Source organism: Malus sylvestris, chromosome 17, assembly GCF_916048215.2.
Source record: "Malus sylvestris chromosome 17, drMalSylv7.2, whole genome shotgun sequence".
NCBI lineage: Eukaryota > Viridiplantae > Streptophyta > Magnoliopsida > Rosales > Rosaceae > Malus > Malus sylvestris.
Window position 1 is genome coordinate 25,157,378 of NC_062276.1, and position 21,899 is coordinate 25,179,276.

A 21,899-nucleotide genomic window follows, 5' to 3' on the forward strand; every position below is an offset into this window, starting at 1 on the left:
ATATGTTGTATGTTTGGGGATATCTCTACATCTTAATTTCTGCTCTATCTAATTGCTGTACGTTTGTAATTTTACTTGCTACTTGATTATAAAAATGAAAACAAAATCTATCTATGATTTACAAATTTGTATTTGATTTTAAACGTTTTTCCAGTGTAAGGCATATGTTGCACAAGCATGTAAATGGTACAAATTGTTTTTGGTTTTGGACAGTAAGCTTTTGAGTTTTACAATCCTTGCACGGGGATTGAAACTAAAGTGAACAAATTTAGTGTTTTAGGGATAAAGTTTGGTTTTCTTTAATACATAATATAACAAAGGCCTAGAATTTTTTTTTGAAGGAATATGCAAATGTTTTTTTCACATCTTGGCCTGCAGTTTATATAAAGGAACATTAATGTGTGTTATATGCATTGGTGCATTTGGAGTTGTGATTTTGCTCCTAACCTGTTGCGATTAGTACATTCAATTTCCACAACAAAGCGCAAACACGTTTTCTAGTGAAATCTGTTTATGTGGACTCCTGATAAGCATCCCGTTACATTACCCCTTGTGATGTATGCCCCCAATGTACTGTTGGGACCCACTTGTCCCTGCTTTCTTCGCGCGCGCGTTGCATCCGCTCGCCCATGCGGAGCAAATCTTTGGTCCACCAATTTGTGATACTCTAGAATTTTTATGCTTTTGCTTTGAGTAGTGGCCCTGATGGTCCCCTATATGCTTTTGCCTTTCATTTGTTTCTTCTTTTTGCTAAAGACGTGCACCTAGTAAATAGCAACGAGTGATCTGGTCGTCATTGATCCATTACGTTACTCTTTAGATACTCGATCGATTAATGGCTGCTACTGCTGCTGCTGCTGCTGCATCTTCTTCTTCCTCTGGCTCTAGTTGGAAATACGACGTGTTCATCAATTTTAGAGGGGAAGACACTCGCAGGTGCTTCGTCAGCCACCTCTACAAAGCCCTGAATCAGAAAGCAATCAACACCTTCATCGATGCCGAAGAGCTCCGAAAAGGCAGCGACCTTTCGCAGCTACTGACGGCGATCCAAGATTCGCGTGTTTCAATCGTAGTTTTTTCTCAAAACTATGCTTCTTCCACATGGTGCTTAAAGGAGCTCGTCCAAATACTGGATTGTATGGATGGAAAGAACCAGCTGGTTATGCCCCTTTTTTACCAAGTGGATCCTTCTGATGTCCGCAAAGCAAAGAGGAGCTTTGAGGAAGCTTTTGCCGAGCTTGAAGGCCATTCTAACACCGACATGGAAGAGGTGCGGAGGTGGAGGTCCGCTCTTAGTCGAGCCACCAATTTATCCGGCTGGGATTCGAAAAATTACGAGTAATATTTAGTTATTGTAGTTTCGTAATTTGGGATTTTTTTTTTAACGTTTATTATTAATTCTTTGTCATGTTTTCCTAGCAAATGTATGACTATATATACGGTTTGCACTTGCTCTTGATCATACTCTTACAATAATGTTTTTCTTATTCCACAGGGATGATGCCAAGCTCATTGAGGAAATTGTAAAAGATATTTTTCAGAAATTGATCCGCACCTCGTCAAGTAAAGACGATGACTTGGTTGAAATGGATTCCCGCATGCTTGAAATGGACTTGCTATTACATCCTGCTCCTGAAATGGACGACATTCGTGTTGTTGGAATATGGGGTATGGGTGGTATAGGCAAAACCACCATAGCTAGAGCTGTTTATGAGGAAATTGCTTGTCAATTTGAAGCTTGTTGCTTTCTTGACAATGTCAAGGAAGAGTTCTCCGCTTGTGGTGCCGTACATATGCAGGAAAAATTTCTCTCTAGAATCTTGAATGAAAAGGTGCAGAGTTTAGGCACATTGGATCGAGGTTACAGAATGATTTTGAAAAGGCTACAGATGAAAAAGGTTTTGATTGTTCTTGATGATGTTGACGACTTCTTTCAAATTGAAACCTTACTTGGAAAGCAACATTCATTTGGTGGTGGGAGTAGAATCATTATCACCACTAGAGATAAGCTAGTACTAAGTCGAGCTGATGCGATCTACAGCCCCAAGGTTCTAAGTGGTGGTGGAGCTTTGGAGCTCTTTAGCCAGTATGCCTTCAGAACAAAGCAACCCAAAAGAGACTGTGACCATCTCTCAAGCCGTGCTGTACGATATGCTCAAGGTCTCCCTTTAGCACTTAAAGTCTTGGGGGCTTTTCTTTATAACAAATCTGTACAGGAGTGGGGAGAGGTGCTAAAGAAATTAAAGAAAATCCCGCAAAGGGGAATTCATGATGTGCTAAGAACAAGCTTCGATGGACTAGATGATTCTGAGAAGGACTTATTTCTGGATATTGCATGTTTCTTTAAAGGAGCCAGAAAAGACTACGCAACAAAGATTCTTGACAGTTGTGGCTTTTATCCCCATACTGGGATAAGAGTTCTAATTGATCGAGCTCTTATAACTGTCTCATCGGAAACACTCGAGATGCATGATTTACTAGAGGAAATGGGTCGGGAAATTGTTCGCCAAGAATCTATTAAAGAGCCTGGGAAACGCAGTAGGGTGTGGAATTATGAAGATGTTCATCATGTGTTAACTCAAAATACGGTGCGATATATTCATGACTTGTCTTTTTCATATGTAAATCTTTAGAGTAAACAACTGTAACTTTGACCAAAATATAATTCTTAGAAACATGCATTAACTTTATAATGTTAATAAGATTCATGATATCTACAATCACATAATTTGAACTATTTGTTATCCAGGCTACGGAAGCTGTTGAAAGCATAATCCTTGACCTTTCATTCTCAAAGCTAAAAGTGGTATACTTAAGGTCCGAAGCTTTTGTTAAAATGACGAAATTAAGATTGCTCAAAATCCATGGCGATGGTGTAAATTCATGTGAGAATTTAAAGTTTCTTTCGCATGAGTTAAGAAGTCTCATTTGGAAGTGTTTCCCCCTGAAGTCTTTACCGTCCAATTATATTGCAAAGAATCTTGTTGAGCTTGACATGCAATATAGTCTCATTGAACATCTTTGGGAAGGAGCCAAGGTAAAATCTTCACCTACATATGTTTCTTTTAAATGGTTTAATTCTTAGATGCCTTACCATATAACTTGTTTTCCTGGATGTTTTATACCAGCCTCTGGAAAATTTGAAAATTATCAACTTAACAAGATCTCCTCACCTGAAGAAAACTCCTGACTTCACGGAGGCGAAAAATCTTGAGAAAGTAATTTTTCGAAGTTGTACAAGTTTACTTGAGGTTCACCCATCCATTTCGTCTCTTGACAACCTGGTTCTTTTGGATTTCGAAAATTGCGGAAATCTTAAGATTTTTCCAAGTAGGATTGGTATGAAATCTCTTAGAACCCTTAAACTTTCATGGTGCGGCAGCCTCGATAAGTTTCCCGAAATTTCAGATGTTATGCAGTATCTATCAGAGCTTTATTTAAATAATACTGGAATTAAAGAACTGCCCTCATCAATTAGTAATCTTACTGGGCTTGTTGTCTTGAATATAAAAGGTTGCAGAAAACTTGAGAGTCTTCCAAGCAGCATTTCTCACCAGAAATCTCTTCAATGCCTTGATGTTTTTGGATGCTCAAATCTTGAGAAGTTTCCAAAAATTCCAGAGGTTAAGAATAAGCTATCTGAGCTTTATCTGGGTCGCACCGCAATTAAGGAACTGCCAGCATCAGTTTTAAATCTCACCAATCTTGTTACTCTGAGGCTGAATGATTGCAGAGAACTTGAGAGTCTTCCAAGCAGCATTTCTCACATGAAATCTCTTCAATACCTTGATGTTTCTGACTGCTCAAATCTTGAGAAGTTCCCAGAAATTTCAGAGATTATGAATAAGCTATCTAAACTTTATCTGGGTGGCACTGCAATTAAGGAACTGCCTGCGTCAATTTTAAATCTCACCAATCTTGTTACTTTGAAGTTGAATGATTGTAGAGAACTTGAGAGTCTTCCAAGCAGCATTTGTCAAATGAAATCTCTTCAATACCTTGATGTTTCTAGATGCTCAAATCTTGAGAAGTTTCTAGAAATTTCAAAGGTTATGAATAAGTTATCTAAGCTTTATTTAGGTGGCACTGCAATTAAGGAACTGCCTATGTCAGTTTTAAATCTCATCAGTCTTGTTACTTTGAAGCTAAATGATTGCAGAGAACTTGAGAGTCTTCCAAGAAGCATTTGTCACATGAAATCTCTTCAATACCTTGATGTTTCTGGATGCTCAAACCTTGAGAAGTTTCTAGAAATTTCAGAGGTTATGAATAAGCTATCAGAGCTTTATTTGGGTGGCACTGCAATTAAGGAACTGCCTGCGTCAGTTTTAAATCTCACCAATCTTGTTACTCTGAGGCTGAATGATTGCAGAGAACTTGAGAGTCTTCCAAGCAGCATTTGTCAAATGAAATCTCTTCAATACCTTGATATTTCTGGATGCTCAAATCTTGAGAAGTTTCCAGAAATTTCACAGGTTATGAATATGCTATCTGAGCTTTATTTGGGTGGCACTGCAATTAAGGAACTGCCCGCGTCAGTTTTAAATCTCACTAGTCTTGTTACTTTGATGCTGAATGATTGCAGAGAACTTGAGAGTCTTCCAAGCAGCATATGTCACATGAAATCTCTTCGATACCTTGATGTTTCTGGATGCTCAAATCTTGAGAAGTTTCCGGAAAATTCAGAGGTCATGAATAAGATATCTACAGAGAACTTGAGAGTTTTCCAAGCAGCATTTCTCACATGAAATCTCTTGAAGATCTTGATGATTCTGGATGCTCAAATGTTGAGAAGTTTCATTCATATTTTCTAGCGGTTGCCACAATTATTACATTGGTAATTGCTGGCACCAACCTGTTTTTTCCAATTTGCAATAATTATGTCAATTTGCAAAATTAGCTGGCCACAATAATTATATCAATTTCTACCATCTTTTGTTTTTGTTCTACTAAAGTAAGGTGCTGACCATGTAGCATGGATATGTTATACTAAGAAATTAAACTGATTTATTTTAAATTAAATCGAAACAATTGGAAGGCTCATGGCATTATGTGTGTAGCTTGGAAGGCTAATGATGCACAATTGCTCTGGTGAAGAAGAAATTGCTCGATGGAAAGCTACAACAGAGCAAGATGCTGCTATGGGCACCGGTGTAAAACAAGAATTTGTGGCACAGGTAATTTTGCAAGCTTGGCATGAATCTACTGATTAAAACAAAAACAAAATTTGGGTTTCTTAGAAAACTCATATGCATTCAATTTTCAAAATGAAGAACTGGGCTTGAAGTCAGATTTCGTTGTATGAACTTTTGATTTGGTAGATTTTCTTAACGGATTTGATCAGAGTTGTGAACTTGGTAAATTTATGTTGTTGATAGAATGCCTACGACTTTTCATGGTTATTATTCCTTTAATAACTCTTTCGGTGATCATGTGAAGATATATGGTTATTTGATCGAAATTAATAGGTGAATATCTTTGTCTTGCAAATTTTCCTTTCAGCTGAATTGAACAATTCGTTAGCAGCATGCTATCGTGCTTTGTCTATCCTTTGTTATGAAGCTGAAAATTGCAGTGTCTTTATCCTTTTGATTCACCCACTGTAAGCCTACTTAGCTCCAGCTGAAGCCCTTCAAGTCAAACTGTCTGCAACTTGAAGTTTACTTTTATTTTTAGAAATGTTTATTCATTTTTATTATTTTCAGCTGAAATCAATAGAAATGAACTTCAATTTGATGATGGAATGCAGGGAAAATGCGGGGGAGAGCCTTCTCTCGCTCTCAAATCCGGCGAATCACGTCGCACCACCAGCGTTCCCCCGCTTTACTGAAGGTAAGCGATTCATCCTACTCGAAATTTCAAAACTTTGGAGGGTTTTGGTTCCTTTTCAACACCAATTAGATAAGCAATCTGTACGAATGAATTTGATAGATTGAAGCACCGTGGACCTGATTGGAGTGTCTTTACCCTACTCTAATTGTTAAATGTATTAAGCAACTATATGTGCTCATTACCAAGAATCAAGTTACTTTTTTTTTCCTCTACTGATAGAGAAATAGAAATAGAATCAACAAGGAAAACTTACATAGGAAATTCAAGAAATTAAGAAACTGCTGGATGAATATCTTTTTGTATTATATTATTGTTTTCATAACGATTTTGGGTTCAACCACATGGCGCCCAGAAGTTTGTTTTGGTGAGAAATGCCATTGGCGGCCTACCTGCTTTCCTTTCTGCTTAATTTATCTTAAGAACGTTTGCATTCTAATACATACTTTAAATATGTTAATTTGTCCTATTTTCTATAAAATTTTGAGCACTGTAAATATGGGTTATTCTCAATCTTCAGATGGTGATCATTTCACAACTTTTGCAAACATGGCTACTCAGCCTTTGACATACAGAGTTGAGGATGGAAGGAGCCAGGTGAGCCAGGATCGGGGTTTGTATCATTCTAAATTATTCGTTTAGTTACGGAAAAAAGATATGGTTGCCTAGTTCGGTATTGCATTTTCAACATCTTAAACATATTCCTTTGATACCGCTTCGTTTTGATTTGTAAACAAACTATATCTTTATCTTGGGTCATAGTGTGGTGTTTAACGATTTAATTTCTAAGACGGTTTAGCAATTTTTTCAAAAACTTACAATTCCTGTCACATGCTCAAATATTATGTCTTCTACTTTTCTGTTTTCCCTTTTTTGTGTTTTTCCCCATACAGTAAGTTGATCACTTGAAACTATGAGTATAATACTGATGACACAATACAATCTACAAATGAATGCTTTCTTATAGCATCCTTCTCTTCTATTCGAAACTTATTTAAATTCACTTAATTTTTTCTCACACTTAATATCATATCAGCTCGGTTTACACAAGTAGAAGATACATTATCTGTGGCATGGTATGTACATGTCGTATTTTGCATAGAACAATAAACCCGTTCGTTTCATTGTCTTCCATATTACAATACTACTTATCTCAATATAAGAAAAGAGAAGTATAATATTTCCATTTTATGCGCAGAATTTGTTGTACGCTTCCAAGAATATAAAACACCAATATAGGTTCATTAGGGCCACTCAATATTAAGATAGGAGATTATTACTGGCTCTTTAAAAATCTTAGTTTGCATTCTGAATTTTTTATAATTAAAAGAAATAATAAATTTATGATAAATGTAGAATGAGATTCTTGAAGTACTAATAACAGTTCTCTTATGATATCATAATAGATGTAACTGTAGGCATGTTGCTGCCTAATGACAACGACAAAAGTATTGAACTTCGTACAATATGGTCAGTATGGTATTTGCAAAGAAATAACCATGTTAACTCTCAAGTATATACGCCCGTGAAATTTATTGCGTTAGTCTCCTCTTCAGGCACAACTAAGCCCGTCTAGGTCCAATTGTGTTGAGGCCCAAAGGATTGAAGAAGTCGGTTCCCAAATGGCCTGGTTTGCACCGCCGCACGGTGTGTCACATGGGCACTGGTCCCATCGAAGATAATTGAAGAGCTCCAACATCATGAGATTTATTTGGACTCTTGAAAAGCATCCAGTGACATTACCCCTTGGGATGTGTGCCCCAATTGTACTGTGAGGACTTGGGACCCACTTGTCGTTGTTTTCTTTTGCGCGTTGCATCCACTCGCCCATGCGGAGCAAATCTTTGGTCCACCAATTTCTGATACTTTATAATTTTTATACTTTTTTTTGTTAGATTATTTTTGGATTCTTTCTTCTTAATTCATTAAGTTCGAAAATCTAAATTATTAAAATTTGATTGAACAGTTAAATTTATTATAATTTTTAAAATCAATTCTTTTTTTATAATAGTTGAATTAAATTTCAATAATCTAGATTCTTAAACTAACTTAATGGTCCCTGATGGTCCCCTGCTTTTGCTTTTCATTAGTTTCTTCATTTTTCTAAAAGGTGATAAAGACATGCACGTAGAAAATGGAAACTGCACCTAAAAAACAGAACCGCGTGATCTTGTCGGTCATTGACTCATTGACTTCAACATCTAGAAACGCGTGATGTGGTCGTCATTGACTCATTACTTCCTTTGTAGTTCAATGTGAAGATCAGTGTGAAGATCAATTGAGTGTTTCAGTTCTTACATTACTCTTAGATACTCGATCGATTAATGGCTGCTGCTGCATCCTCTTCTTCCTCTGGCTCTCCTTGGAAATACGACGTGTTCCTCAATTTCAGAGGGGACGACACTCGCAGGTGCTTCGTCAGCCACCTCTACAAGGCCCTGAATCAGAAAACAATCAACACCTTCATTGATGCTGAAGGGCTCCGAAAGGGCAACGACCTTTCGCAGCTACTGACGGCGATCCAAGATTCGCGCGTTTCAATCGTGGTTTTTTCTCAAAACTATGCTTCTTCCACATGGTGCTTGAAGGAGCTCGTCCAAATATTGGATTGTATGGATCGAAAGGACCAGATAGTGGTGCCCGTTTTTTACGATGTGGATCCTTCTCATGTCCGCAAAGCAGAGAGCAGCTTTGCGGAAGCTTTTGCCAAGCATGAAGGCCATTCTAGCGCCGACATGGAAGAGGTGCGGAGCTGGAGGTCCGCTCTTACTCGAGCCACCAATTTATCCGGCTGGGATTCGAAAAATTACGAGTAATTTTTAGCTATAGTACTTTCATAATTTGGGATTTTTTTTCTTTTAACGTTTAGTTTTAATTCTTTGTCATGTTTTCCTAGCAAATGTATGACTATGTATACGGTTTGCACTTGTTCTTGATCTTACTCTTACAATAATGTTTTTCTTATTCCACAGGGATGATGCCAAGCTCATTGAGGAAATTGTAAAAGATATTTTTCAGAAATGGATCCGCACCTCATCAAGTAAAGACGATGACTTGGTTGAAATGGATTCCCGCATGTATGAAATGGACTTGCTATTACAACTCTCTCCTGAAATGGACGACGTTCGTGTTGTTGGAATATGGGGTATGGGTGGTATAGGCAAAACAACCACAGCTAGAGCTGTTTATGAGAAAATTGCTTGTCAATTTGAAGCTTGTTGCTTTCTTGACAATGTCAAGGAAGAGTTCTCCGCTTGTGGTGCCGTACATATGCAGGAAAAATTTCTCTCTAGAATCTTGAATGAAAAGGTGCAGAGTTTAGGCACATTGGATCGAGGTTACAGAATGATTTTGAAAAAGCTACAGATGAAAAAGGTTTTGATTGTTCTTGATGATGTTGACGACTTATTTCAAATTGAAACCTTATTTGGAAAGCAACTTTCATTTGGTGGTGGGAGTAGAATCATTATCACCACTAGAGATAAGCTAGTACTAAGTCGAGCTGATGCGATCTACAGCCCCAAGGTTCTAAGTGGTGGTGGAGCTTTGGAACTCTTTAGCCAGTATGCCTTCAGAACAAAGCAACCCAAAAGAGACTATGATCATCTCTCAAGCCGTGCTGTACGATATGCTCAAGGTCTCCCTTTAGCACTTAAAGTCTTGGGGGCTTTTCTTTGTGACAAATCTGTACAGGAGTGGGCAGAGTTGCTAGAGAAATTAAAGAAAATTCCGGAAAGGAAAATTCATGATGTGCTAAGAACAAGCTTCGATGGACTAGATGATTCTGTGAAGGACATATTTCTGGATATTGCATGTTTTTTTAAAGGAGCGGACAAAGACTACGCAACAAAGATTCTGGACGGTTGTGGCTTTTATCCCCATACTGGGATAAGAGTTCTAATTGATCGGGCTCTTATAACTGTCTCATCGGAAACACTGGAGATGCATGATTTACTAGAGGAAATGGGTCGGGAAATCGTCCGCCAAGAATCTATTAAAGAGCCTGGGAAACGCAGTAGGTTGTGGAATTATGAAGATGTTAATCGTGTGCTTACTCAAAATACGGTTAGATATGTTCATGACCTATCTTTTTTATTTATTTTTATTTTTATTTTTTTATGTAAATCTTTAGAATAAACAGCTTTAACTTTGACCAAAATATAATTCATAGAAAACATGCATTAACTTTTTAATGTTAAATAAGATTCAGGATATCTGCAATGACATGATTTGAACTATTTGTTATCCAGGCTACGAAAGTTGTTGAAAGCATAATCCTTGACCCTTCATTCTTAGACCCAAAAGTGGTATACTTAAGTTCCGAAGCTTTTGTTAAAATGACGAAATTAAGATTGCTCAAAATCCAATGCGTCAGTGGAGATTCATGTGAGAATTTAAAGTTTCTTTCGGGTGAGTTAAGAAGTCTCACATGGAAGCATTTCCCCTTAAAGTCTTTACCGTCCAATTTCATTGCGAAGAATCTTGTTGAGCTTGACATGCAAAATAGTCTCATTGAACATCTCTGGGAAGGAGCCAAGGTAAAATCTTCACTTACATATGCTTCTTTTGAATGGTTTAATTCTTAGATGCCTTACCATTTAACTTGTTTTGCTGGATGTGTTATACCAGGCTCTGGAAAATTTGAAAATTATCAACTTATCAGGATCTCCTCACCTGAAGAAAACTCCTGACTTCACGGAGGCAAAAAATCTTGAGAAAGTAGTTTTTCGAAGTTGTACAAGTTTATTTGAGGTTCACCCATCCATTTCATCTCTCGAAAACCTGGTTCTTTTGGATTTGGAATATTGCAGAAATCTTAAGATTTTTCCAAGCAGGATTGGTATGAAGTCTCTTAGAACCCTTAAACTTTCATGGTGTGTAAACCTCGATAAGTTTCCCGAAGTTTCAGATGTTATGCAGGATCTATCAGAGCTTTATCTCGTTGAAACTAAAATTAAAGAACTGCCCTCATCAATTAGTAATCTTACGGGGCTTGTTTCCTTGAATCTAGAAGGTTGTAGAAAACTTGAGAGTCTTCCAAGCAGCATTTCTCACATGAAATCTCTTCTATACCTTGATGTTTCTGGATGTTCAAAGCTTGAGAAGTTTCCAGAAATTTCAGAGGTTATGAAGAAGCTATCTAAGCTCTATTTGGGTGGCACTGCAATTAAGGAGCTACCTGCTTCCATTTTAAATCTCACCAGTCTTGTTACTTTGAAGCTGCATAATTGCAGAGAACTTAAGAGTCTTCCAAGCAGCATTTCTTACATGAAATCTCTTGAAGCCCTTGATGTTTCTGGATGCTCAACTCTTGAGAAGTTTCCAGAAATTTTAGAGAGTATGGAGAAGCTAAAAGCGCTTTATTTAGATGGGATTGCAATTAAAGAACTGCCGTTGTCAATTAAAAATCTTACGGCACTTGTTATGTTGAAGCTAAATGATTGCAGAGAATTCAAGATTCTGCCAAGCAGCATCTGTGGACTCAAGTCCCTTAGATATGTTTCTCTTTCTGGTTGCACAAAGTTTGAGGTCTTTCCAAGCATTGAAGAAAATATGCAAGGATTAAGAGAGCTTCACTTGGATGGAACATCTATCAAAGAACTTTCCCCGTCAATTGAACATCTTCAGGGGCTGGTGTTATTAAATCTGAGAAACTGCAAAAACCTTGTTCATCTTCCAGACAATATTTGTAATTTGGGACGCCTCAGAGGTCTCAATCTCTGCGGGTGCTTAAACCTTTCTAAGTGGCCTGCGAACTTGGAGGATATAGAATCCTTATGGGACGCTGGAGTAGAAATGGTTGAGGACAGGAAATCTATTCTATTCTTTTAAATTGCAATACATACTCCCAATCCCTGTTTGGACCTGCTTCAGATGTTTTATGCTGCGGATATAGAGATATGTGGACACTGTTTTCACAAATTTGTCTGTTCTTCTTGTTGTGCTCTGCTCTCTTGATGTAAGTGACTTGAATCTGTTGGAATAGAGGACTGTCTTGCTCATAAATTCTTCTGGAGAAAATTATATTACTTTAGTCTGTCCAACTGAACAGTGTTTTAGGGTGAATTTCAACTTATTTACAAATCTGCCACAGGCTCTCTGTGCCGCTAATCTTGATGCACAGGCGTTGATGATTGTGAGAAGGGAAGAACGATGGTAAAGCCTCCTTGCCTCTTTCGTCTCGCAGATCTTTTCTGGAAAAATAGAAAAGAGGAGCTTTCTGCAGCTGAAAAATAGTTAATTTGCTGTTGATTCGAAGAAAATTTATGCAGAGGTTCCCGTTCCACTTCAAACCTTGCCTTCCCTCTTCCAGCAAGAAATCAAAGACGCAAATCCTGTTCAGATTCGAAGGAAATTTTAAACTAGAAAAGCTTGGGTTTCCTTCGAATCTCCTTTCCAGGTACTTTTTCTCTCTCCTCTCTCGCTCTTTACTTCCAAACATCTTCTTCCTTCGAATCTCCTTTCCGGCTACTTTCTCTAATATGTTTGAATTTATTTATTTACTTATGTTCTCTGTATTTTTTTTTAAATAATTATCTTCCTAAATTATTATTTTTATTGGTAATTTAGAGAATTGTGATGCAGCAGTAGAACAAATGGCAAATGATTTCAACTGGCAACTAAAACCCCAGTTTACAAAATGGGTATTGCAGGAGAGACTTACTGCTGTTTGGTATTTCTGCTCCAGTCAGTTTTCGTTAGTAGGTATTTTACATTGTGTAGGTTGAGAGTTGCTTAACAAGTTATCTAAATCAGCGGATGAGTTGTTATAGAAATTAGTGACATAGGTCAACAATTTAAATGTACTGACAATATTAAGATTCAAATAATCTGTTGAGTTTAGTTTTTCCTTTGTGGATTTCTCATCGTTTTCTTTCCTTTCAGCTGAAGGAGCACAATTCAGTGCATGGAAGTGACGAAGAGGCTGAAGTAGCTAGGCAGTGATGAAGAGCTAAGTGATGATGGAGACAAACAGTTGTATGAAGAGGTATGAGTTGGCTTGTTAGAAATTTTTCTTAGCTTGGATTTGAACCCTAAGAGGTCTGGACAATAATTTTGTGATTTGCAGTTGATTTTAGGAATTGATTGATGGGTTTGGTTTGCATGCAGAGGCTGAAGTTTCTGTTTCTGCTTGTTACGATGAGGGAAATCGACCGAAGTTCAAATTGTAACGATACGATTATTTTGGTTATGGTGAGAAATCAGAACTTTTTTTTCAATCTTTCCCTTTTTGAAATTAAGAAACTGGGTTGCTTTTCGATACCCTTTTTGTGATGATTGAATAAGAATTTGTTAATCATTTTAATGCATATGAGAGAGTTTCTGATTTCTAGGATCTATTTCTGATTTTTAGAGATTGCTTGATTTGGTACTGTCATGAAGCATCGCAAGAAATATATATTTTCTATTTTCAGGAAATGCCAAACATAGATTGACCTTTGATGATTATGAGTATTTTCAGCAGGAAATGCCAGAGTTGCTCATGCGATTGTTTCTGTGACGTTGTCATTATTAAAGAGAACGGGTGTTGGAAGAGAATTCCTTTATCTAATGGGAGGATTGACCTCAGTTCGGGTTCAAAGCTCCAATGAAAATACGGAGAGACAATTTTACAAGTAAAGGGAAGCATGAAAGTTCAACTTGGATGTGATATAAGTTGAGGTGTTGACATAAAACCATACAGTTTTGTTACAAATTGTCAGCCGATTTTGAGCGCGGCATCCCTTCAAATTATCATCAGAGAAATTGTATTGAGCTTAGGAAACGACTTTTCATTCCCAATGACCTTCTTTATCATTTTTCTTAATGGGTTAGCTGAACATGAGGTAGATGCTGACTTTATCAAATATGTGAATGTTTTAGGATTTGATTCTAATTTTTTGCCTGTTTGATTACTTCGCTTTTCGTAATTTGTTTTGCTTATCGTTAAATGGGGTACTAATTGGATGAGACTAAACATAATTTTGTAACCAGTTTGTACTTTTACCATCTCGATTTTTAACACAATAGTATCATTTGTGATTCATTTATTAATATTATATATCTATACTAGGAAGGCTACTGTATATATCTTTGTCCCGTTAATTGTATATGGCTCTTGATGTCAGTTGAATTGAATTTTAATGAAAACCAAGCTGCTGATCTTACTAGCCCAAATCACTTCTCCCTTGCTTATTTAAATCATTTGAAGATGCGTATGTTGATTGGTGATTTTGTTGGATTTACTCAGCTCAAATATATGTTATCTGAATTGCATTTGAGAATGTGATTCTCTTCCGACCACCATTTTGCCCACTTTCTGTGGAAATTATTCATGTCTATTGTGGACAATACATTCAATCCCCACAGTAAAGTGCATGCACATTTGGTTAAGAAATGATAAAGTTATGGACGTTTAAAGTTTTTCCAGTTTCCATGCGAGCTTCGTAGTTTCCAGGGTTTCATTGACTTTCAGATCATTTTTCGGCCACCTTCGGCCACCATTTGACTTCCAAACAGGTATAATCTTGTTCTACTCTCCTCTAGATTCGTTTTGGTATATTATGGGTGAAATTTGGTTCAGAAATGAGTGCGATATCGCTGTTTAAAGATTGCCCAATTTTCCGGTCACTTCTGCAGAATCTGGTCACCGGAAACGGGTCTACCTGACCCGCGACCCATATCCGACCTGACCCATTTTTGAAACTAGATTCAGAATATTCCTAGAATATTCTTTGGAATATTCCAACATTGACTTTTTTTAGGGTTTCGGCCCGGGACCTCTCTTTCGATTTTTTCAACGTCCCGAATCCATTTTTGGCATCCGTTTAGTGGAATTCAAATGTTTTAAGGCAGTTTCATTATTGACCGCCACTTAGATTTGTGACTGATGGAGATTCGACAGTCAGATCGTGATGAAATTGTAATATCTTGTTCTACGACCATAATGAGGACCTTTGGAAGTTATGGATCAGAAATCCTATGTGTGGATACATATCAAGTTATGTAGGGTTGTGGACCCTACTGTTGACCTTTGACTGACAGTTGACTTTCGGTGAACGCATTTCAAATCCTCCTAGAATGTCCTAGAGGACGTGGAATGTAACAACTCGTCCAGGGATTTATGGAACAAGAAGGGTATTTTTTTGTATTTTCACTAAGTTTGGGGATATTTTCCTTTTAAAAATGGTTTTTGGGTCTTAAATGATGTGCCCAAGGGACCCACCCCTGATTTGTGTCCCTCGGCATCTCACTTCCCTCCCCTCTCTCTCTTTAATTTCTCTCCCTCTCTGCACTCACTCATTTCTCTCTTTCTGCAATCACTCTCATCTCTCTCTTTCTCATCCTCTCGTGAGCCCACACCCACACTCACGCACACACACACCCATCACCAACCCCGTACCTGCAACACCTCCATCATCATTATCACCCTATCGTCTATCTCTCTCTCTTTCGTTGTTGCGAGGCACAGAGGAACCAGGAAAACACTCCGGCGAGATTTCCCCATATTTTGGGCTAGGTAAGCCTCGAGTGTCCCTCTCTCTGTTTTAGGTTGGTGCTTGAGTTCTTTTGTTGAGAGATTTACTCATTGTTGGCAAGGTTTAACTCGAGATCGGCTCGGGGAAAGCATAACCCAACTCCGGCGAGCCGTGGGTGTGCGAGCCCAGTTTCCGGTCACCCCAATCCTCTTCACGGTGAATCATGGGTATAAACCTCTTCCTTTCATCTTGTACTCTATTTTCATCCCTAGATCGCATCCCTAGGTTGCTAGTTACCGTCGACCGGAGCTTGAGAGGCTCTGGCTTCCTTTCTTAACAAGATCAAGCAAACGAGGCCTTTTGGGCCCTTAGGCCCGTTTGAAAACCTAACCCAAAACCCTTTTTAAATTTTATTGTTTTTTTTTTTTCCATAAAACCCAAATACAATCAGGCCAGGCTTAAAAGCCCAGCCTAATTGTCAAACCCTTTAAAGCAGGCCTTTGGGCCGTAAGGAAGTTAGGCGTTTGAGCTCGTGTAACTTGAACCCAACCCAGAAAAAGAAACAAGCCTTTGGGCCATGTGAGAATCAGGGCCTTCGACCCGTTTGCCTAAAACCCTAAACCTTTGGGCCTTAGAATTAAGCCCAAGAACCCAAGCCCTAAACCCGGTCCAACCCTAATGCCCAAACCCATTTCACCTGGTTCGACCCGAACCCATGACCTGTTGACTTGACCCGGTCTGGCCATTGACCCGGTCAACGGTCAACGTTGACTTTGACTGGTCACCGGTCAACGGTCAATGTTGACTTTGACCGTTGACTTTTCAGGTTTTCATCCGGGACCCTTCTTAGGGTAATTCGATGTCCTGAATCCGTTTTCGACGTCCCTTTTCCCAAATTAAATTTTTTGAGTAGAGTTTGACTAAGTGTACCCTTTATGTGATTAGGGGCAATTATAGTGGCATTTTCGTCTTCGTTAGCAGCACGGGTTTTCGATGGCGAAGTACTGTGAGTGGACCCCTTCTAAAATTACATGATTTCATAGTTTAATTGCATAAATGAATAGCATGCCTTACGAGTTTATGTACTGATTTTATGTTAAGCATGTTTATGGGATATGTTGTTTATCGTCTCGTTTTTGATGAGGAATTCATTATTAGTTTATATTGAGCTATAGTTTGATATATCGTATTTTCTATAAAAACCAAGAACTGGTAGACTATCTGATGGATGGCGATAGGATGCTAGAACGTGTTTTAGAAACCCCTCTTTATAGTATAGACGATGGATGACTTTATACCATGAATTGGTTATTTATGAGAGGTGTAACTATTTGTGCGTACCTAGTTGACACTAGGCCACCTGGGGCGAGGATCTGGTGTTGGCAGATAGGCCGGGAGAAATAATCCCTAGCTACGGGCTGAGGGACATGGAGCAGGCATTGGGCTAGGAGTTGGTAATCTCTGGCTACGGGCGCAGAGACCACTGTGCTGGCATAGGGTCAGGAGTTATATTTATTCAGTGATCTTACTGGCAGCACACCGCGCTTATGAGACGATATGTGAGACGATTGATATTTTGATTTCCGTGATGTTTTTCCGCGATATGTCTTTTGAGATGTTTTTGGCATGTTAGGGTTTTTAGTAAACCTATCACTTATTATGCTAGTAGTTTTCGTTATATAAACTATGGGGGTTAGTATGTTGATAACTGTTTTATTATATATATATCAACTTGGTCCACTCATGTTTGTTTTGCGTCCCCTTCAGGACTTAGAATCGAGGTACAATCCCGGCGTCAAGGCACTTTCGCATCGGCATCTTCGAGTCCTCTTGGTGTAGGACCCATTCTTTTATTCATTCAATTTTATATTATTTCTTTTAGTGTTCTAGTTAGTTGTATGCTCTAAACACGTTCCTTAAATGCATATTCATTATTCTTTTATATTTCTAAGTTTTATCTATTTCTTATTCTCATCATTTGCATTCAATAAATGGCTTTCTTTACCCTCGGGTGTCGGCCAACACGTGCCTATCCTGGTATTTGAGGAATATCGGGATTGGGGCGTGTCAGATTGGTATCAGAGTGTGGTTGCTTCAAAGCATACTTAGGATTCTCTTCTATTCTCGTAAAGTGTTGGTTTTGACATCATTTAGATGTCAGAACTTCTGGATTTGGTGCCATTCGGCGCAGTTGTGCAAACCTTTCTTTGTTTGAATCGTCACCTTCTGGTTGAAATTCAAGAATTTGTATTGGGATTGTGCCTCATTGGCGACGTGTTTGATTTGTTGGACGACTTTCAACATAGAACGATACTCTGCGGCGTGCATTCCCTAGGAATGGTGGGCAGAGTCGGTGTTACTTTGAAGCGACGTGTTTTAGAAATCTCAGTTTGTGGAAGTCTGGTAAAGACCAGCTGTAAATCCGAAATGGTGATGCCACTCTGCAACATGCTTTCCCTAGGAATTTCGGACGGAGTCGGCTCTACATCGAAATCTTGGGAAACAGAAAATCTTGGTGGTACGAATTGGTTAAGACCAACTGGAGTTCTGAAACGGTGATATCACTCTACAACATGCGTTCCTCAGGAATAGAGGGTAGAGTCATATCTTAGTGACAACTACTCGAAACTTTCGAAGTACGTGTTGGAGAAAGCGAGTAAGCACTGGTTGTTACAATGTTTAGTAAGTCGTAATTGGTGGGACCAAATCCATGTTCTTGAACTCGTTCCTATTGAGGAAATTCGTGTGGATCTTTAGAACAATTCTCGGTGATTGTTCTATCAATAACCTTCTTGCTTATTCGCACGACGAAGTCAAGTTCACTGACCTTTGACAGTCAGCTTGACATGAAATTCTACGAGTGTTGGCTTCGTTTACATTAATTGCTTTTCTTGGGAAACTCCTTGGTAGCAGACGCTATTCTCACCAATTTTTCGAAAGGAGTTGCGATTCTTGTAATTGGAATTAGACGATGAAGATCCAGCCTTGTTTGGATAAAGAGTCTCTCTTTGAACTTCACCTGGGTCTGGTACTCGGCGGCAAACCCTAGCTTCTTGTCCACGCATTTTTTTGGTAGCGGTGAATTTAGCCTCTTGCTAGTAGCCCAACTGACCAGTGCTCTTGTCTACTAACTGTTCAGCCATGTTATTTTTCAATATAATGGCTTAAGACTTCACCATATTCATCATTGTACGAAGATTGAGCTTTGCTCTGAACTTCTCTGGACTCATTGAACTTTGGTTTCCTCAAGGGCATCACTTTAAGGTAGCCAATCGTGTCACTGCATGCATACGCATGCTGCTTTGTATCTTTCTTCTTCGTCATTCTGTTAGTTCAGAGGTTCTATGTTTAATTTTTGATCTTTGACCTTGTCAAATCTTACAAGCAGTTTTTAACTATTCTTGAGCTTAGACCTATTTCTTTTTTTGCTAAGGAACCAGTCAACCTTACGGTGATGATTGACCAAATAATCATAAATAGTGACTTCTATTTCTGCAACTTCACCTTCATTCGCTTGTTTGGTTCTCAATGTAAACTGGATCATGTCAGAACATTACACTAAAAAAAAAAAAACCGTTTGTTGGTTCTCGGCATGGTTTTTGGTTCAAATACTGATATCTTACAATCTAGATTTTAATGGACTTGTTTGGACCCTCAAATTCTTGAGTGTTCTTTTAGCCTTCTTGACATGGTTTATCGCTCAACCATTGATGAATTCACGATCGATCGATTTGGCAGAAGAGTGTGCCCAATTCTTATCGATTTGGACAGGAACGTTAGGAGCATAACCTTTTCACAAGCTTACCAGACTTACCAGAAAGAGTTCCACGTAGGGTGAGGTGTGAGTCGTCTTTTGGTAAGAGACTGGTGAAGATTGTAGTGCAGGCGATCAGCAAATTGCATCACTATTTTCACGCTGGATTGAATGGTCGCCACTCTTTATCTTGTTGCAATTCATAAATATTATATCGTACTCTGGTAGACCTTTTCGATGATGTGATGTGCTCGCCTCAACGCAGCTTTCCACTACTTCGTACCCGGATCCTTCGGTTCGCGAACACGTAAGCGTGAGGTTTGAGCGGTCTTTTAGTAAGAGTTGGATGAAGGTTTTTGTACAGAAGGTCAGCGGATTGTATCACCATCTTACTATAATTCATAAGCATCACATTAGTTCTTTTCCAACGATATGTGTTCGTCTCAGCACACCTTTCCACTTCTTCATTTCTAAACCTTATTGTTGTGAGTATGTGGATGTCGAAACACTTCTAGCATATCTGTTTGGTGCACTATGGAATGGCACCATAGCACGGTCGAGGCGAGAATCGGAAGATCTTTACACTTCTCTCGAATGGTGTGTGCTCTCATGAGGTGTTTAGGTTGACCATTTGCGAGTCCTTCTGTCCACCAACATTGATCTTGTTTGACTAGGAATCTGTAACTAAGAAAAAATGAAAAGGTGGATTGAGCACTACAAAAATTCCCAAGAAATACTGCTTGTTGGGAAATATGACTTCTCGTTTTCTGCTTGCTTGGCTCGAACTTTTGAGTTGCTATTAACATGGTAGCCACTTTTCTTGAATCCCAAGGTATAGTTTTCAAGTGGGATTCTTTGTTGGCAAAACATTGGAGTAGTTGGTCACATTTGGAAAAACTGAGGAGGATAGGATGCTTGGTGTTAGATATAGTTTTACGACGACAGTTTCTGTTTTGTTCAGTTTGAGTATGGTGCTTTTTGCGACATGGTACGAGAATGTTCTACAGGTAACACTGGTTGGCAGTGGAGTATTGTGAACTGGTATTTGGAGGATTGAATTTACTACGTGTGAAATTATGCACCCTCAGGAAATCATTGTTTGCTATAGGAGACAACAAATGGGTGGTCAATATCGCAGGCGACCGACTGTTGTATCGATAACTTATTCGTTGGGTTCGTTAAACAAGTGGGCAAGAAGATCTGTCTACGGCAGTTGTTACAGATTCGCTAGTGTTGGGGCTCGACCCAAAGACACATCTATTCTCGGAGTACATGACATTACGTATGCTTGGGCGAGACCCATTCTCATTTTTTTCAGTTTTGGTTTTCAGTATAAGTATTTTAACTTCCTTTAGTTAATTGTTTTTGGCGTTACAAATGTTTTGGGGGAAGTATCTCAGTTTTCAATTTTAAGTGTAGTACGAGTTTTTGACCTATATGTTATTACTTATCTATTTTGACATTATCGTATTTTATGTGCTTACTTTTGACCTTAAGCTATTTTATGTTTTTGACTTTATATCCTTATAAAGTATGTTTTCTACTTTTACACTGATGGGGAAGAAAGTAAGTGCTTGGAGGCATGATAGAGGATTTTACAAACCGCTCGCGATGGTGTTGCATATTCTCTTTGATGCACCCACTCTAACTTGATTTCTTTGTTACATATACATATATTCTTCTTCCTATTTTCGAGATTTTCAATGTAGCAAATTATTTTAAATTTCGGGACGAAATTCTTTTAAAGTGGTAGATTGTAACAACCCGTCCCGGGATTTACGGAACAAGAAAGGTATTTTTTTGTATTTTCACCAAGTTTGGGGATATTTTCCTTTTAAAAATGGTTTTTGGGTCTTAAATGGTGTGCCCAAGGGACCCACCCCTGATTTGTGTCCCTCGGCATCTCACTTCCCTCATCTCTCTCTCGGACCTATCTCCCTCTCTGCACTCACTCCCTTCTTTCTCTCTGCAAGCACTCTCATCTCTCTCTTTCTCATCCTCCCGTGAGCCCATACCCACACTCACGCATACACACACCCATCACCAACCCCGTACCCGTAACACCTCCATCATCATCATCACCCTATCGTCTATCTCTCTTTCTTTCGTTGCTGCGAGGCACAGAGGAACCCAGAAAACACTCTGGCAAGATTTCCCCATATTTTGGGCTAGGTAAGCCTCGGGTGTCCCTCTCTCTATTTTAGGTTGGTGCCTGAGTTCTTTTGGTGAGAGATTTACTCGTTGGCAAAGTTTAACTCAAGATCGGCTTAGGGAAAGCATAACCTAACTCTGGTGAGCCGTGGATGTGCGAGCCCAGTTTCCGGTCACCCCAATCCTCTTCACGGCGAATCGTGGGTATAAACCTCTTCCTTTCATCTTGTACTCTATTTTTATACCTAGATCGCATCCCTAAGTTGCTAGTTACTGTCGACCAAAGCTCGAGAGGCTCCGGCCTCCTTCCTTGACGAGATCAAGCAAACCAGGCCCTTTGGGCCGTTTTAGAACTCGGGCCTTAGGCTCGTTTGAAAACCCAACCCAAAACCCTTTTTAAATTTTATTGTTTTATTTCCTTAAAACCCAAATACAATCGGTCCAGGCTTAAAAGCCAAGCCTAATTGTGAAACCCTTTGAAGCAAGTATTCGGGCTGTAAGGAAGTTGGGCCTTTGAGCCCATGTAACTTGAACCCAACCCAGGAAAAGAGACAGGCCTTTGGGCCATGTGAGAATCAGAGCCTTTGGCCCGTTTGCCTAAAACCCTAAACTTTTAGGCCTTAGAACTAAGCCCAAGAACCCAAGTCCTAAACCCGGTCCAACCCTAAGGCCCATACCCGTTTGACTTGGTTCGACCCAGACCCATG

The 21,899-nt window shown here is 39.0% G+C and overlaps 2 protein-coding genes and 1 pseudogene across 11 annotated transcripts; all 3 read left to right on the forward strand.

Moving 5' to 3' along the window:
• Positions 1–802: 802 nt before the first annotated feature.
• LOC126609701 (disease resistance protein RPV1-like) lies at positions 803–13,724 on the forward strand. Of its 9 annotated transcripts, none has more exons than XM_050277577.1 (10): positions 803–1,338; positions 1,496–2,228; positions 9,535–9,894; positions 10,080–10,367; positions 10,459–11,788; positions 11,924–12,229; positions 12,400–12,534; positions 12,715–12,817; positions 12,940–13,023; positions 13,292–13,724. In XM_050277577.1, exons 1-5 carry the CDS (start codon positions 836–838, stop codon positions 11,659–11,661), a joined length of 3,087 nt encoding a protein of 1,028 aa, XP_050133534.1. In that variant the 5' UTR covers positions 803–835; the 3' UTR covers positions 11,662–11,788; positions 11,924–12,229; positions 12,400–12,534; positions 12,715–12,817; positions 12,940–13,023; positions 13,292–13,724. The 9 variants fall into 9 exon arrangements, with proteins under 9 accessions (XP_050133534.1, XP_050133533.1, XP_050133538.1 ...); XM_050277584.1 differs by lacking the exon at positions 9,535–9,894 and adding an exon at positions 2,750–2,797 and having other exon boundaries at positions 805–1,338; positions 1,496–2,588; positions 10,128–10,367; positions 10,459–10,669; positions 10,844–12,229; XM_050277583.1 differs by lacking the exons at positions 9,535–9,894; positions 10,080–10,367 and adding exons at positions 2,750–3,037; positions 3,129–3,251 and having other exon boundaries at positions 809–1,338; positions 1,496–2,588; positions 10,582–10,669; positions 10,844–12,229.
• LOC126609705 (protein SUPPRESSOR OF npr1-1, CONSTITUTIVE 1-like) lies at positions 3,258–4,005 on the forward strand (annotated as a pseudogene).
• On the forward strand, positions 4,119–7,823 carry LOC126609707 (uncharacterized). 2 transcript variants are annotated; one of them, XM_050277591.1, is made up of 7 exons: positions 4,149–4,262; positions 4,711–5,177; positions 5,503–5,602; positions 5,750–5,832; positions 6,350–6,426; positions 7,236–7,299; positions 7,386–7,823. In XM_050277591.1, exons 2-6 carry the CDS (start codon positions 5,111–5,113, stop codon positions 7,239–7,241), a joined length of 333 nt encoding a protein of 110 aa, XP_050133548.1. In that variant the 5' UTR covers positions 4,149–4,262; positions 4,711–5,110; the 3' UTR covers positions 7,242–7,299; positions 7,386–7,823. The 2 variants fall into 2 exon arrangements, 1 of the variants encoding a protein (XP_050133548.1); XR_007618238.1 differs by lacking the exons at positions 4,711–5,177; positions 5,503–5,602; positions 5,750–5,832; ... (1 more) ...; positions 7,236–7,299; positions 7,386–7,823 and adding an exon at positions 4,586–4,623 and having other exon boundaries at positions 4,119–4,262.
• Positions 13,725–21,899: the final 8,175 nt, after the last annotated feature.